The sequence below is a fragment of the Aquila chrysaetos genome, chromosome 5 (genome assembly GCF_900496995.4).
Source record: "Aquila chrysaetos chrysaetos chromosome 5, bAquChr1.4, whole genome shotgun sequence".
Taxonomy (NCBI): domain Eukaryota; kingdom Metazoa; phylum Chordata; class Aves; order Accipitriformes; family Accipitridae; genus Aquila; species Aquila chrysaetos.
In genome coordinates, this window is record NC_044008.1 from 71838863 (window position 1) to 71856261 (window position 17399).

At 41.3% G+C, this 17399-nt stretch overlaps 1 protein-coding gene and 1 long non-coding RNA gene across 2 annotated transcripts in view; both read left to right on the forward strand.

Moving 5' to 3' along the window:
* Positions 1 to 29: 29 nt before the first annotated feature.
* On the forward strand, positions 30 to 7996 carry LOC115342312. The gene is made up of 3 exons (XR_003923715.2): positions 30 to 1571; positions 5965 to 6129; positions 7669 to 7996. It is a non-coding gene; the product is annotated as an uncharacterized LOC115342312 (long non-coding RNA).
* A 3859-nt stretch (positions 7997 to 11855) lies between these two features.
* SUZ12 (SUZ12 polycomb repressive complex 2 subunit) overlaps positions 11856 to 17399 on the forward strand; it is a 34085-nt gene continuing 28541 nt past the window's right edge. Inside the window, 5 exon segments of the mRNA XM_030014725.2 lie at positions 11856 to 11939; positions 11942 to 12070; positions 12072 to 12426; positions 15336 to 15382; positions 15483 to 15547. Coding sequence (XP_029870585.2) covers positions 11856 to 11939; positions 11942 to 12070; positions 12072 to 12426; positions 15336 to 15382; positions 15483 to 15547 — 680 coding nt within the window.

Below are 17399 nucleotides of genomic sequence, written 5' to 3' on the forward strand. Positions count from 1 at the left end.
CGCCCGCCGCCTTCCGGGGCCGCGCCGCTCTGCCGCCCCCTGCCGGCCGCGCCGCGTACCCGGGCGGTAACCGGCAAAAGCCCGGCAAGGCGGGCCCGGGACGCGGTGACACGAAGTACGAGGGTCCCGGTGACTGCTCAAACGGGGAACCGGGTCCAAGTAGAATGGCTGTGGGGTGGGAAGAGTCCTGTGGGTGAGGACGTCTGGAGCGCAGGGAAGAGCGATGAGCTTCAACGTTTCAAGAACCGCAAAAACGCCGGGTGCTCCTACGCGGCATCTTCTGCACCCAAAGACAACGCGTGGCCCCCAGCCAGGCCTGGGTGACGGGGCGTCAGCCCAGAACTGTTGCAAGCACATGGCCTTCTGGTGGGATTCCTCCCGGGATAAAGGGCTCTTCCCCTCTCACACGGCACCCTTCTTCTGAGAAAATGAACAACAAAACCAGGTGATGGTAAATTTCTGTTTCTTAAATGAGGGAAGTCCCAGGAAATCAGAAAAATGGAGGTGGGAGATAATTTTTTTTGAGAGTCGCTTAAATACATATTGTCCACAGCGGTATCGTCTGCTTATGCTTGGAGTTGTCACTGCCATCACTCAGCTGGTACGAGACGGAACCACACCTTCAAACCTGCTCTGCACCGTTGCGATGATTACTCCCTCCTGGAGGAAAAGGCAGGAGCTATTTCTCTGAAAAAGCACAGGGGGAAGAGGCAGTTGACTAAGGGCAAGAGCACTTCCGGCATGGCATTTTTCATATATAATAGCCCAAAAAAGCTGTGGGTGATCTTGCCCTTTTATTATGGGATTATAATCTCCCACAAATTATAGTAGAACAGTTTAAAAAGTGTTGCAGAGTACAGAGCGAGAACCTGAGCAACTGACTTCTGTTGAAAACGCACATAAGACAAAACACTTTACAAGAACTATCAAGAGCAGTGGTAATTTTTTTCACCTGCTATCACTTGGATTCGTGGTACTTCTTCTCAATATTGGGCACCAATTAAAAAAAAACAAATGAATTCTTAGTGGGAGAGGTTTAGCAACTTTTCACTCTGACAGGAAATAGTGACACTATTTTCCAAGAAGTGATCAAACAGGAAAGCTACCAGGAAATGGAGAGGCACCATCCAGTCACAAGACCAAGAACTACAGACTACTGAGTTCAGCGCTTGGTGGCTGAATCGCAGCTGTCTCACGCAAAGGGACCACTTACCCACCTCACAAGGACAACAGCAGCTCCTGATGTAGGCTGTCCTCCCTGTCCTACACGGAACTGCCACAGGCTGTCGCTCTGCATATTACAGTGCTATCAATTCACCTTCATATACTCACAATATTCACAACAGAATTGGCAAAATCCAGCTGCTGCCTCAGAGCAGTCAAGCCATCACTGCAGTGGAAGGAAGAACTTCCTGCAGCAAGGACAGCTGGAGGGGCAGAGGGGGGATCGGCACAGCCATCCCAGCGCAAGCCATTCCCGCTTGTGAGCCAAAGCCTTCGATCTCTCGGGACCTAAATTTCAGTGAGTTCACCTCCCACTGAGTTCAGCTTTCAGTAAAGCAGAACAACAGGTAATCCTTCTCAGTGTGGTGGTGTGTGTTATTCATGATCATCAGTAACACATTAATTATATTGGGTTTGAATTTTTTTGAGATGCACCAGCTCAAACTGATTCTTGAGTAAGTCCACAGACTTTACTAGAATAGTACTTAAGGAGGACTACACTGGGCATGAAAAGTAGCATTAGCATACTGAATCACTAAGCACGAATGTGATTAGAATTACTACACTTGATTGTTTAACTTAATTTATTTTTATATTTCTGCATCTGATTGCATGATTTTATACTATAAAAGCATTCTATATTTAGAGCTTATCTGTCATGATGCACTTAGATCACCACATGTAAATGAGAACACTACATGCAGTGTAGGAGTTCAAAGCTTAAAAGGTAGATGCCAGTCATTACCTGGAAACCTCTGGGAAATTCTATCTTCTTGCTCTGCTCATTCTTTAAACACTAAACCTTCCTTTGGCTGAAAAACAGCTGTAACTGCGAAAGAGGGACACAAACATAAACAAGAGTCTTCTCCTGAAACCTTACAGTTGATCATTCTATCAGTCTGAAAATACCATTTTGTGATCAACTATAGTGTTCTGCCACCTGCAGTCAGTTAGGAACTTTGAAACTTAAAATCCACCACCAAACAATCCATGACTGTTTTGACGTAGATGACAGAGAAGCGTGAGTACTCTAAGGGGCAACAGCAACCTCCACCTTGAATTGTGCCTCCAAGAGAATTCAGTCACATGCACATATCTACCAACAGGTCTTTGACACATGTGAGAGTTATTCACATACTATCCACATGCTGATAACAATGTATGTCCAGCAATGCCTCTTAGGGCATTAAATTCCTTGTTAGCACTTGTGAAAGCACCACAATATCATCCAATAGAAGCATACAGGCATAGCACAAACCACTCTGCAGGGCCCATCACCGTGGGATTCAAAGGAAGAAAGAATGGTGTGCACCAAAACAATAGACTCCCCAAGTTTCTAGTTTAGGAGCCTAGTATTTCCCACTCAAAAACATACGAACAGAGTGAGTAACAATATTTAAAATACTGAACTTGTTGATGACCTCACAGGATTATTTACAGATAAAATAGATCACAAACCAATTGAAAACATTTTCTGTTCCCTGAGATATCCCTCCTTTCCTGTAAATGGAAAAAGTACTAAAATAAAAATGCCTTTCCTTTTCTTCCCCCAGCAAAACAATCCTTAGAACAATTAACATAACGGACTGTCAAAAGTGTTCAAACCAAAGTGACAAATGCAGTGAGTGGCAGGCAAGCCCAGCCCGACCCACCAGAACACTGCATGCTGGATTTGTCATGCAAATCAAAATGGAACCTGACATGCTCTTTGTTCATTTTCCTTTCAAAAAATCTACTTTAAATGCCTCCCATGTGCCTTGTTTTGGAAGCTGACATTCCAAATGCATCAGTCCAAATTAAGGGACGGATCCATTACCAATAAAGACGTTGTGATACAGAGTTTCAACAAATCTTATTGGGAAGACTGGAGAGACAACTGCTGCAGCTTGCACCTGTAGGGTCACTCAGTTTGCTGCTGCTGCTTCTTTTATGAAGCCTCTTTAGAGAAACTCCGTTAGTAGGTTCTTGCAGAAGAAGTTCTGGCAGGCTGTCACAGCTTAATATTTAGAGATTATAGTCTGCAAGCAATGGATGTATTGTGAATTGGGAATAATTGTTTTTGCTTTAAGTCTTGTCTATATTAAAATGCATGATGGTTAATGTGCATAAGGCAAATATTTAAATTATAAATTGATTTAGATTTATCCTATCTACTTCTGCTATTTTACTACCTGAGTGCATAAACAATTACAGCTTTTTAGAAAATGCAACCAGATGTACAGTATTTCACAGTTGACTTATACTATATGAAGATGCCTTTTAAACAATGAGAGTGATGTTTTGACCTCATGAAAATAATTGGGAAACTTCCACTGACTTCAGCTGAGCCAGTGGTTCATCCTTAGGGACACATTTTTAACAAAGCCCTCAAAGCATTTACTGAGCATGTGGGGCTTTGGTTTAAAAATATATGAACACATCTGTTAATAAAGCAGCTTGGAATTTGCTCTCCAAAATAGACTAACCCAAACTTCAGACTGTATTAAATTCCCTAGTTTTGTAATTAAAACAAATTACATGACGATTTGGTTTCGCCTCTGCCAAAACCAGCAGTCAATCTGCATAAACAGTGGTTTCATCACTGCAGTTCCACCCTGAGCCTCCAAAGATTTATATTTAAGACTATGCAATCCGTCAGTTGGACTGCTCCATACCTACATTAATACCGGTACACGTACCCCTCCTACACAAATGTTATTTTTTCCGTTCTGATAGACAAATGCTTGTCTTTGTCAATGCATTGCTTTACTCTTGCAGCTTGTTGGGCCTCACCCTGCAGCATTAGATCTGAATGCTTCCCAGAATTTAATTCACTCACTTAGCTATTCTTCAACTATTATTGGTAAAAAAAAATAAATTCTCATTCAATGCCTTAACAGAACTATTATCTGACAATTTACCCTTACATATAGTCTCTTAAAAAAGGCAAGACCTTTACTTTCTTCTCTGCATTGGCCCTGAACTTCAATTTTTATGAATCAGATTTTTCCTCCTACTCATTTTGAGGCATTCTGTTTCTTCTCAGTTGCCTCAGGATCTGAACATCTATACACAGGGAATTTTCAGTGAAGGGGAATGATGCCTCTGGAATTGTTTCCTGGCCAATTCACATCTGGTACTCAGTACAAGATCCATCTGTTTATTCAGGGTCTCCAGGGGCTTGTACAGTAGTGGCTATAAGTATGCCTTTTAATTTGATTTTGTCATTTGGCTGGTTAGCAAGTAGTTGACAGTGTGTCTAAATGCAGCAGGGCAGTTATAACTAGTCAGTCATATTCTAGTTGCCAATTCATAATCCAGTGGAATGCCAGTCACATTTCAACAATTTAAAACTACATCAGTCATCTCCTACATACTCCCAAATTGTCAACACCATGAAATGTATTGCTTAATTACCTTTAATTTAATATTATTTCTTGCATGTGCATTTGTACATAGGATTGTTGCCAGACCTCTGTAGAGCAGAGTCATGCTAATTTTATTTTACCTCACTAACCTATCTAGGTTTGAAGAGTCGGGGAAATCACAGCATGGCCTTGGGTGACCTAGCTATATCATAAGTAACAAGGCAGGTAAAGATAGAACTTCCTCAGAGCAAAGCCTCGTATCTTTTAAACGCAAAGATGTCAGTACCTGCATCAATTAAACTGCCATGCCAAAGAGCATAAATTATGGCAGACACAGGTTTATTTCTCCTTCCAAAAAGTGGGATTAGGATGGGTCACGATTTGCCTCCTGCTATGTTTCTCCCCTCCTTCTGTGGAGATGTGCTTAGCATGGTAAAAGTACTTTGATCACAGTCATGGCAACAACCAGTAAAACTACTACTGGAGTATGGATAATTCAGATTGTAGTGTGCAGAATCATATATCCCAAGCAGCATTCCGAAAACAAGATAAACTCTTGCAAAAGCCTTCTGAAGCAACCTCTAGCATATAAAACCACAGATAACACGTTAACTTTCGTATGAAATACTTAGATAAGCTTTCCTGTGTGTGAATTTTGCATACCTGCGCTAACTGCAAAACATTGGGAAAACAGTTTCTGCCCTGATCTTATCATTTAAATAATTGCTGATGATAAAATTCAAAATTCTCTTATGAACCTGTACTTGGTTTAGCTACAAAAGAAAGAATTGATCCCTGTTAAAACTTATCCCTTACTTAAAGCTGAAATTAATGTTAACTAATTAATTTGAGGTTTCATTTTACTATCCATTGACATATCCTTTGATCCTCCTATATTTTTCCTTTTGATTGATTGAAGCTTTCATTCTTGCACTGTCAACAGACCTTTTGGTGAGAAACATATTTACATCTGTAACTGACTTAATTCTCACATCTTCCCAGCAGTTTCTCTTTGATCTCTGTATTTCTGAATTTAATCATTAAGTTTGCATTAAAAGTTTTTCTGTTGCCCTATCTTTCACAGCTTCTGGGACTCAATTAAGAGAACACAGTTCCTGAAAGTTCACTTAGAATTATTTTTTTATAGTTTTGCAGTAAGTACTACACATGCTGGATCTCTAAAATTACAGTATGAACTAGCATGATTCCTATTCCATTTCCATGTATTAAGCATTTAAACTTCAAGATTTGGCCTGGGTTTTTTCTGTGTATTTCGTTTGGAGTCATACATTAAACATATTGTAGTGTGGGTGGTTTTTGTGAATTTATCATATACAGGAGGTCTACAACTCTCGATTAAAATATTACAAGCCTACAATTTTCTTTTCTCAAGCTCAAGTTTAAAAAGGGGGCACGTAACAAAGATCCACAGTTTCTCTGAGGACAAAAGGGACGACAACTTTTATACAGCTCACCTCAAGTACCTTCAATTTTTCGAACAATTACAAATTCGATGAAGACATTCATAATGAAGAGCACAGACCAACGAGTAAGCCAGGTAAGTCTACTCTGAGTGCTGTGTGAGCTCAACCGAGCAACAACAGTCCTTCTGCACAGAGACTCCATGAGTCTGTTTCCTACTTATGGAGACTTTGGTGATACATGGAATTTATTCAGGTTTTAACAAAGGTGAATAACACTACCTTGTTTTCTTTCAGCAGACACTTCCTTTTGATTTTGATTCAATCTTATATGAGTAAAGATCTTCTTTTAGACTTTGTCTTTAAGTGGATTTTATACTCAAATTACTGTCTTTACATTAGAAACCTTTTTTTTTAGTTCATTGTATGAGATGTATTTTTCTGTAATGTATGCTTTTACTGTTAGTACATTTCTGGGCTTACAGTTAAATCATCTTAAGAGATGTCCCACCTTTCTAGAGCAAATTAATATATTTGGCCTAGGCTTTTCATAATGCTTTTGAAACAATTCTGGTATTTTTAGTCCACTATCTAAACACTGAAGACAAACACTACTGCTAAAAAGCGACCAAGCAAAAATAAATCATTAACTGAAAATCAGTAAATAAATTTCACTGTAGAAGAGTCATGAAAAATGCATTAAAACATCACTAAGAGAACTCCAAGAAACAACTCCTGAGCACACATTTCTACTAAGCAATAATGACTAATAATTATCACTTATTGTTCACCGCATGAATGCAGAAGATAGGTGTCTCTGGTCCAAAACATACCATGCATTCACTTTTCACTCTCTACAATAACTCAAGACACGTAAGCAACCTGCTCGCTGAAAGCTGTGCATTATGGGTGCATTAAGATTCCCTGAGGGCCAAGTTCCTTGAGTACTGTGCTCCTGGAATACAACAGCTCTGTACAAAAGCAGTCCCTAGCCAAACACATGAATGAGAATCACAAGTGGCTGCTCTGTCAATCTTCCACGCATACTGCATTCATAGCTATACATCAGAATACTTGGATTGCTATGTAAGATCTTAGCTCTTCCCTTTGCCATGCTTCAGTACAGTTTTCCCTTAAAGTTCATTTTGTCTTAAGTTTTCTGCTTATAAAAACAGGGCAGCGCTAGACATTAACATGCAGAAAAGCAAACTGAAACTGAGAGCTACCACCCCAATGGCAATATGATCCTGCCATCCTAAATATACCCAGTACTCTGCCTACCTGCTCTCGCGCTGTTACCCAAAAAGCTGTAGCTACTCCCTTTCTCCAGTTGCAATATTATGTAGCCTCTGTTTACAAGAGACTGGGAAAACACAAAGCAGGAGTTGACTTTTGCTTTCCAAGTAGACAGGGAAGAGTAGCTTATCTAAAAATTTGGATGGCCTGTTACGGCTGATCGACATCGAACCAGGCTGAAAATTAAGAACATGAACTGAAAAATGACTTAAAAACTATTGCAGATGAAATTAACTCAGCATCTAGTGAAGTGTATTTGTGTAAGTGAAAGAAAGGGATGCCACTGAAATTAATCTGTATTTGGAGTACAGTGATACAGCTGTGGGACCCGTACTTGCTCATCTATGCATTAACTATTTTTGTTTGTCTCGGTTCTACAGCATTTGTGCATACTTACTTCTCTCATGGAAAACTGGGGTTTGGTGGACTGGACAAAGAGTGGGAAGGAAAACCTGGAAGCATGAAAACAGAAAGGAGTAAAGTTTGGGTGTAACCACAAAGGTGGAGTGTGTAAGGTCTCTTCCATGCTGGATGCCCTTGAATCCCACTGAATGTGCTCATTAGCTCGAGGCCAAAATAAAGAAATGCAGCTTCCCAGAACACTCGCTGTGGATTTGTTATTCTCAGCAACACCCTGAATAGCAAACTTCAGTTCCTTACCAATGTGATATAATAGCGCTCCCTAATAAATACTGACACTGGCTTTCATGATGGTCTGAATCTGTAAGCAATTTTTTAAAAAGATTGACCAAAAGTTTATATTCAGCTAGTAAGCATTACTCTTTTGTTCCAAAGTTATATTTAAAATTAAGTTCTCAGGAGATAAGCTAGATCTGTAGTAGTATTTAGTTAGTTACTACCAATCTATATAGATAGACCCATGTTTAAATATGTGAGGAAAACAGTGTAATTATACTGACAGAACTTTCATTTAGACTGAGCTCCAAGTATACAGGTATTTATTTCCCCTTTAAAAATGGATTCACTATGTAAATCTTCCTGTGCTGAGATACAGTAATTTGGAGGACTGGAAGCTGGAAAGTAGCATGGCTATAGGAGTACTACAGGCAACCAAGAAAAGCATGTAACTATGAAACAAAGAAAAAAATTCATAGAGGGTATAAAATATGCATGCACTTTTTCATACATATCCGAAGAGGTAAAAATCGCTGCAGTTTAGCCTTCCAAGATGACAGGAATGCCGGGTACGTACAGGCTGCAAAAAGCCTTAGGAAAAAGAGATTTAGAAGTAGCATATGCTTTCAATCTGCAGGAAACAAATCTAATCTTTTGGATATCAAATGCAAATCCCACTAACAGTACATGAAAACATGAATGGATTGGCTATCTCAAGACACAAAATCTGACATATCATAAAAGCACCTCTGCCAACTACTTCTGCTTTCACTACCAGGGGTTTGTTCCAACAGCAACCCTGGTTTGCAAATTATTGTTTCTTCCATTTATCATATTGAACTTATTAAATTGCCCTTGTTTGCATTATGTTAGGGTATTTTCTATATTTATAGCAAAACAATACACTACTTGTCATCATCATTTACTTCTTTAATTTTATGAGTTGGTATCAATTTCAGTAAGCTACACTATTTCACTGCTTGTCTTTTTTAGACCACTTTACTAGAAAACACATTTTCACCGGCTTTGCAGATACCCTGTAATTTGCTAAATATGGCCAACTTCTGTCTGTTACCTGGTGTATATATATATACAAGAATATTTTTTTTTACTTATTTATTTTTTAATAACTGCATCTGTAAAATCTATAGGGGTCTGTATTACCAGGCAGGTCAAGGACACAACAGTCTCATGCCACGGCTCATTTCTTCCGAAGAAACCATAATGACTTCCATCTTTCTAAAAAGGAATATTTATTTTCTTGCTTCTAACTGTGCTAAATAAACAAAAGTTACTTGCTATTTTATGCCCTGCACTCTTTCTAGCCATCCATACTATGAAGCCCCAAATACAACAGTTCAGAGTTGTTGAGGCTCTTTCAATTTAACGTACCTCAACAGTACTCTATGCCCTTTAAGCACATATGGACAACCCAGGGCAGCAGATCTAAACAACTTAGAAAATGAAGAATCTCTCTACCAACTAAGGAAAACATGCTCAAGCTATTGAAGCTCTACTCTTTGGCAGTCAGTCCTATCCTTCCAGAGGGCTCGTGTGCACACATTTTGTGTTGCGCACTCCTGTCCCACTCAAGGCTAGAGTCCCATCCTTAGTTCCTCTGTTCACAAGCAGATCTGACTCCAATGCCAGAGATTAATTGTCCAATTATCTTTCTTACTCCTGCTTGGAAAGTTGCCCTCTGGCTCCTCCTCCTGGTTTTGAAATTTAGAAGGATGAGCCACCAGAAGCAGGAGAGGCTTGTAAATAGCAGGGAGGAAACAGGAATAGATTTTAGGCAATAAACAACTTCCAAGGACAAAACTGCAGCTATACAACATTTAAGAGCCTTTCTCACACATACTGCAATATTTGTTACCTTTTGTCAGTTGGCACAGGGTATCACTGACCTCAAGATCAACCTCTGATCACCTAAAGATGCTCTTCATTTGGCGTACTGTTGCTATCTATACTACGAGTTCAGAAGACTGGCAAATACCCAATGCATCAGAAGGCTCACTAGGAAGTCCCCTGGTATTAAGAGCAAAGAAGCTACACGTAAGGTCCTCAGAAATGTACAGTGCATCAAACATTGCTGCTGCCAGTAAGTAATTAAAGACATATTCAGCAACGAGTGGCTGTAAAGAAACTTGAGTAGGAAATAAAAGATCAAGAAACTGGAATACTGAGCAGAGACAATTATGATAAGCAGGATAAAATGTGTAACAGAGTATTTTAGAAATACCACTTTTTGTTTGGAGGGAAGAAAAATAGAATGTAGGTAAAATGGTGACAAAGATGGAATTCTAAAAATGTATGAAAACATTGAAAATATTGAAACAAATTACAGAAAAGTCTGCATGTAAAACATCCATGTCTGATAAAAATGGAAGGAAAGAAAGAAGAGTAATTGAAAAAAGAAAGCATAAGGAAATAAAAGATATTTCCAAACATGAAATGTAAATGGTGCAGCAGAAAAAGCAAAAAGAGGGGAAGTAATTGAAAAATAAAATGAACATTGCAGATATTAAGTAAGAATAAATATCAAGGAACTGTAACAAAAAAAACCCAAAAAACAACCCAAACGAAAACCAAACTGGGGAGAAATAGTAGCCAATAAAGACTTAACGACATTTCTCTGAATGTGTGTGGGCTGTATATACATACATTTTCTTAAAACATAGTAAGGTTAATAACAGACAATTGAGACATCACTTTAGAATCCCGCTCTGTTGATAATGTAAGGCACATTTACAGCATGTCTGACTTTGATATACGGTTTTCCTCTCAATATTTACCATTAAGCTCATTTTACTTAACACTAGGAATTAAAAGATAAACTGAGACTGTATAGTGCCAGCATCACAGGTGTATCTGGTATCAAAATTCAAGGCTGTATTTCACACATAGACTATTTTTACCCTACCTTATACAATTACTCTTGAAAAGTTTTGCAAAAGAAAGCAAATAGAACGGGATGGCTGTCAAAGTCTTTTATGTACTGAGTTTGCCGCACCACTGATAAGGACTTGATTAAATAAAGCCAGTGCTGAATTTTCCCATTGCACAGTTGGACTTTCTTACGTTTTATCACGTATGTGAAAGAGTCTGAGAGCCTGCCCTGAAGGCCTGATCCTGAACGCGTGCTCAGCCACAGGTGGGCAGCTGTCAAGACACTGGTGGTAGCGACAATGGCACAACTTTTATTTCCCCGAGGACTCCACGGGTCCTCGTTAAGCAGAGAAAGGCGGGAATAAAACCGGAGAGAAACATTTTACCTCAGACTTCAAGTCTCCCTGCACCTATGGGGGATTTCTCGTGCTGTCCTCTGTGGAAACCTCACGGTTAGTTAAGGTTAAAGCTACGGGATGCCAGCAGGACCTCACGTCCGACCCGGTATAACCATTTTAACCACAAACCCGACACCGATTTATACCCAAGCTTCTCTTTCGACTAATTTGGCTCTTTCCGCGATCGAGCCCCAGCTCCTGCGGAGAGCGGAGCGGCCCCCTCAGCGGCGCCTCCGCGCAGGGGGCGGCTTCCCTCAGGCGAGAGAGGCACCAGCTACCTGCGCGGCCGCGGAGGCACCGGGACGAGGCACCGGGACGTGGCGCGGGGCACAGCCGCGGGGAAGGGACACGGAGAGCCCGGAGCTCCGGGCAGCCCGGCGGGGGCGGGCAGAGCAGCGGAGGAGGGGTGCGAGGGCAGGAGCGGGGGGCGGCGAGGGGCGGCCCCGGGGCGGCAGGCGGAGGCGGCCGGCGGAGACGGCCCGCTCTACCCAGCATGCCCCGCGCCGGAGGGCGAGCGGCCCTTTCCCGCGAATTCAGTTCAAAGGAGGGGGAGGGGAGAAGCGCCAAGCGGCGAAGCGCACCGACCAACCAAACTCTTCCAGAACCATCCGTGCGTCACGCGGGGGCGGGCCCCGCGCCGGCCAATGGGGCGGTGCGGCGCCATCTTCGGAGCCAATGGGCGAGTGGGGGAGGCGGGCGCGTCGTGGTCGTCGGGTTCGGCTGGTTCGTAGCGCTGAGGAGAGCGGAGCGGAGGAGACTTAGAGGAGTTGGAGCTCGGCGCTTCCCCTCCCCCCTCCTCACCCCACCCGCCCCAGCCGCCCCCTCCCTCCCCGCTCGGTCTCCGTCCTGCCGGGGCCCTCTCGGGGGCCAGGCCCATGGCTCCTCAGAAGCACGGTGGAGGTGCGGGGCCCAGCTCGGGCTCCGCTGGCGGCGCCGCCGGAGGAGGAGGAGGAGGTGGCGGCGGCGGCGGAGGAGGAGGAGGAGGAGGCGGCGGCGGCGGGGGTTTCGGGGGCTCCGCCGCGGCGGCGGCGGCTCCCGGCGGCAAATCCGGTGGTGCCGCAGGCGGCGGCGGCGGCGGCGGAGGAAGCGGTTACTCGGGCGGTTCCTCGGCCTCCTCGGCGGCGGCGGCAGCGGCGGCGGCGCTGCCCCCCGTGAAGAAGCCGAAGATGGAGCAGATCCAGGCCGACCACGAGCTCTTTCTTCAGGCCTTCGAGAGTGAGTACCGGGCCGGGGGAGGAAGTGGGGGCCCGAGCCGGCGGGACCGGCCGGGGCCGCCGCAGAAAGGGCGGGAGGAGGAGGAGGGGAGGGCTGTGGAGAGTAGGGGCTTCCGGGGGTAAACATGGTCGGGGGAGGGAGGGAGCCGGGACCGGCGAGGAGGGCGAAGGGGAGCGGGGCTGGGGGAGGAAGGGGGCTCCCCCGGAGGCGCGGGGGCCCGGCGGGTCTCGGGCGGAAGCGCGGGGTTCGGGGGCCGGGGTGCGGGCAGGGTGGCGAGAGGCTCCCAGGGCCGGGGCCCGGTGGGTGGAGGGCGGGGGTGTGTGTCTGCGCCCAGCCGATGAACTTGGTTTCTCAGTCACAGTTCCCGTCAGGCTTTCGGGGTGGCTGGTTCCCTTCCCTCCTCTAACAGCCCTTGGAGGCACTGGGGAGTTGGGAAGGAGGAGGCTCTTCCCTCTTTGGCGACTGCCTTTCGAGCCCCTTTCAGGGGCAGGATGTGATTAAGACTTCACTGTACTTGGTTTTTCTTTGTCTGGCAATAATTGTCCCTTAGTTGAGATTTCCTATTGGAAATTGACCTTTGCGACCCACGCATCACCCTGTGGCGGTTCCAGATAGGAGGAGAATCCCCTTGGATGCACCAGAAAGTTGTTTATGGAAGTCTGATTCAAAAGCACGGTGTAGCAACAAGCTTCCGTTGTCCAAAAAAGATTTCTGTGCAATTGCTAGGATTTGAAAGAAATTTTTAGTGCCTTGCTAAATACATGATCCGGTTCTGGGATCGGTGCTGTCACTGGTCGCACTCACTTGCTGTAGACGGTGACAGTGTTTGAGAAAGCGTTGGAGTTTTTGGTGGTGTCTCAGATCCTTAATAATGCGGAGTCCTTTGAACCTTAGCCCTGTTAACAAAGCTATATATTCAATAAATTCTGTGCGGCAAGTAGGTCAAGTGGCAAATGAGTTTTAAGAGGTTTGCCCGGTCTCTGTCTGAGGTGGGGGAGAAACTGTCTTGCCCATGCCTCAGTCTGTCAGACAAGAGAAGCATAGAGCAGTGCAGGTAGTGATCAGGAGTAAGTTACAGTGCAAATGTCTCATGTACAGCGTGTTAACTTTGTAGCGTGAATATTACGGGAAAACTGCAATAACTAAATATTGGATTTAAAAAATCCTAATGCATGTAGTATCGAATCACATTCTTCCTGAATGTTTTTGTCCCTTTTCAAGGTCATATGCTAGAAAAAGATAAAGGTTTATTTTAAGCATTTGCTGAGTAATATGGGCTTGTGAGACATGTGTCTGTCTGCAGGTTGAAAAGTGTGTTTCAGAATTCTTCTACTTGGGAAAAGTAAAGTTGAAGCAGCAATGCACTGTCTTTAAATTAAATTACATCCTTGTGAATGTAATTTAATGTTTTCATACGTTTCTAAATTATAATTATGTCAAGGTTTTTTTGGAGACTAAAAAACCCGTGTTGTTTTTTTAAAAGTTGTGACTGCTCTGTATTTTCACTTTCTAGCAAAGTGCGTGTTTCTTAATTTCTTTCTTTTCTGTCTTTTATCTTGGTTTGAAAAATACGGATTTTATTATGATGCATTAAGCAGAATTTTACTCATTTTCATGAGGCTTCTGAAAGGAAATACTGGGATCATTTTAAGATTTCCATCTCTAATAACAATATGTGTCTCTACAAGTAGATTCTTTGGGGTCTGACTTTCATAAGTGTAGAAGTAAAGCTGGATCATATTTTTTAAAAGGGATAAAAGATATAAAAAGCTGTCCTTTTTTACTTTTAATCGCAGAACTCCATAAATTACAATAAGGTTTCCAGCTACTTGAAATAAATGTTTTGCAGTCATATGAAAATAAAGTTTCATATTTCTTAAAAAAGAGATAGTTGTTTGTTTTCCTCATGTGGGAAATGGAGGCAGTGTTAGCATCCTTAGCGTGGGCATCAAGGCATTCTCCGTTCTCTGTCTTTTTCTCTCCACTTAATGTGTTTTATCAAGTAATTTCCAAGTTTCTTGCTGATGTTACCTAGTGAAGCTGGCTTCTATTTCAGTTTAAAAACGGTGTATTTCAGCTTAGATTGGAATTCTTGTTAGATATAACCTGATCCAGACAAAAACCTTTTTTGTCCTGATTTAACTGAATTGGTTAAAACTAAACTGAAGGTCCTCTTTTCTGTAGGCAGGTCTTGATCTTTTGAACTTTGGTTACTACACCTATTTCAAATGATGCTACCCTTTCAAGTCAGTATTGCGTATGGCTGTATTATCCTCCCTCTTTTTGCACTTTGAAACAGTAGTTGCTTTACCAGAATCAATGTTTTTCTGATCCTCTAAATGTAAAAGGTTTTGGAAATGGATTTCCTAGCTTAGAATGATCCGTTATCTGTCCTAGTCAATTCACAGTCCCTATTCTTGTTTTGGTACCTTGTGCAAGTGACCTTGGTACTTTCCAGAAGGATAAAACAATCAGATACCAAATTGACCGACTATGTAAATTTAGTATACTATTTTGGTATCATATCAGATATATTCATTAACTTCGTGAACAAAACTTACCTATTTGACAATAGGTTGTAATATGTTGAGATATTTTTTCTGGCCTTTCATGATAGAAAGCCTGTAAGAAACTTTTTGTGGAAAGCAAGAGCAGTCATAGTTGAGTTGTGACTACTGATTTATGGTCGTTTAAACAAGAAGTTGTTTTGTGTTATACAGTAGATGGAGTAACTTTTGACTTGTTAACTTGGAGTTGTTTGGACATTGTGATGCTTTGCTTAAATGATGACTTTTGTGATAATTGTTAAAAAAAAATCAACGTGCTAAATTAGATACTTTTTTGTCATTATAAGACTGTCTTTCTGGAGGTATAAGCTGTATCGGATAACATGTGTTTCTTTTTCTTAGAACCGACACAGATATACAGATTTCTACGTACCCGGAATCTAATAGCAGTGAGTAATTGGTCTTTATCACTCCTTTACTTTGGACTTGCAGGAAATTTTAATTAATCCATAACCTTTTTCTTTTTTTTTTCTTTTTCTTCCCCTGCAGCCAATATTTTTGCACAGGACTCTCACTTACATGTCCCACAGAAACTCCCGAACAAATATCAAAAGGTAAAATTGTTTTTTGAAAAGTAATCCTAAAAAGTTAACAAAGTAGCAGAAGTCTGAAAAATAGTGGAGGGTGACCTCCTCTTTTCACGAGGTGTGTAAAACATGACCTTTTCTTTTTGAAGAATTAAAAAATGCATAAATCACGTTACAGTTGATTTCTGAGACCCAAGAACTTCTCTGCTACGTTAAGGGTGTGTGTGACTTTATGCTTGTGGCTTCTGTTGAAACTGGGAGTACTCGAATGTGGATAATTATCTGCAGAATCCTAACTAATTCTCCTGTGTTTGTTTTCTGTTTGGGGGGAGAATGTGTTAAAAAAACAAACAAAACTTTGTAACATCTGAACTCTTGTAATCAATGTTGCTTGATCATAATGGTATGAAACATTCGATTTTAAACTGTAACCTAACCACTTATTTAAGAAAGAAAAACACAAAAAAAACAAACAAAACTTTTGGTTTTGTTAATTAGTCTTGGAAAGATCCAGTAATTATTTCTGTAATTATTTTAAAAGCTGAAAAATGAAAGAGGTCAGTTTATAGGATTTTACAAAAAATCCAGCAAACACTTTAAAAAGGTTGCTTTGAACTGGATACATCTGAGAAATGGGCTACAGTTTTGACATTGCAAAATAGTCATTCCTGTCATGTGAGGTGCTACAGCTGCATGTCAATAGACTTTAAAATATATAAATACTGCAGAGTGAAGAGTGTAGTGTACATTATTTATTAGCAGAATCCTTTCAGTTACTTCCCCCCTCACTGAAGATCATTTGTTACACTTTGGATTTTTTTGTAGCCTGAACACTTATTTTAAAATATTTTAACGCTAAAGATCTTATCACTTGGAAACAGTTGCTGTGGAACTGAAATACTTACTCATGAACGCATAAGGAATAGCAATAAAATCAGATTATGCAGACAAATCTAATTTAAACTATATTTGTATCTAAGGAAGGTAGTATTTGAATGATTTGTTGAGCAATACAATTTGCACATTTTTATTTAAATTAAAGAAGCTACATTTGATATTCTTGGATCTCTTTGATATTGTTTAATGTTCTTGCCATTAGCTTTAATGCGACAATATAACTTTTTCTTAAAACTGAATCAATAATGTACAACCTCAGGTACTTAGGACAGGTACAGATCAGATTTATTTTTTTTTTTAGCTATAAGTTGCTGCTTACTTTTTTTTACAAAAGTTACCAATGTGAATTGATTGCTTATTTTAAACCAGAGCAATGCCAAATTTTTAAGAAATAATGTTCAGGGTGTTTTGGTTTTTTAATTTTATTTTTTTTTTAACTAGAACTGTACAACAGGAGGTTCTTGCTTATAACTTATATTAACTTATATTTGATTGAATTCATATGTTTTTACCTGAATCTGTTTCTTTGGGTATCTGTTGTAGTTGCTGGGAAACAAGAAGTGGTACTTTGCATGTACATTGTGTTGTCCACTGTTCCAAATTCCAGTTCAAATTCAACTGCACAAGTAATGCTTAGTTTCTCTTTGAAACATACTGATTTTTACTAGTTCCCTTAATGCTTTGTTTTAGAACTGTGATTTTGGTTAGTTGGTGTTTTAGTAACAGACAGATTAATAGCCATTTCACTCACTAGTTTTCTGACAATGCTGACTTACTGAAATCATTCTGGTAATTAGGTCTAGGAGGATTAAGTAAAACATTTCAGTATGTTTTCTTTATAAAAACACAATAACGCAACAGAAGTGAGCTAGCTTAGTTGAGGTGAAAAAACAGAAAATAATTGCAAAGAAGTGTGTTGTTCTCCCCGGGTTCCCCCCTCCCACCTTTCCATGGTCTATCTATACTGTGGTCCTTCTCTTTC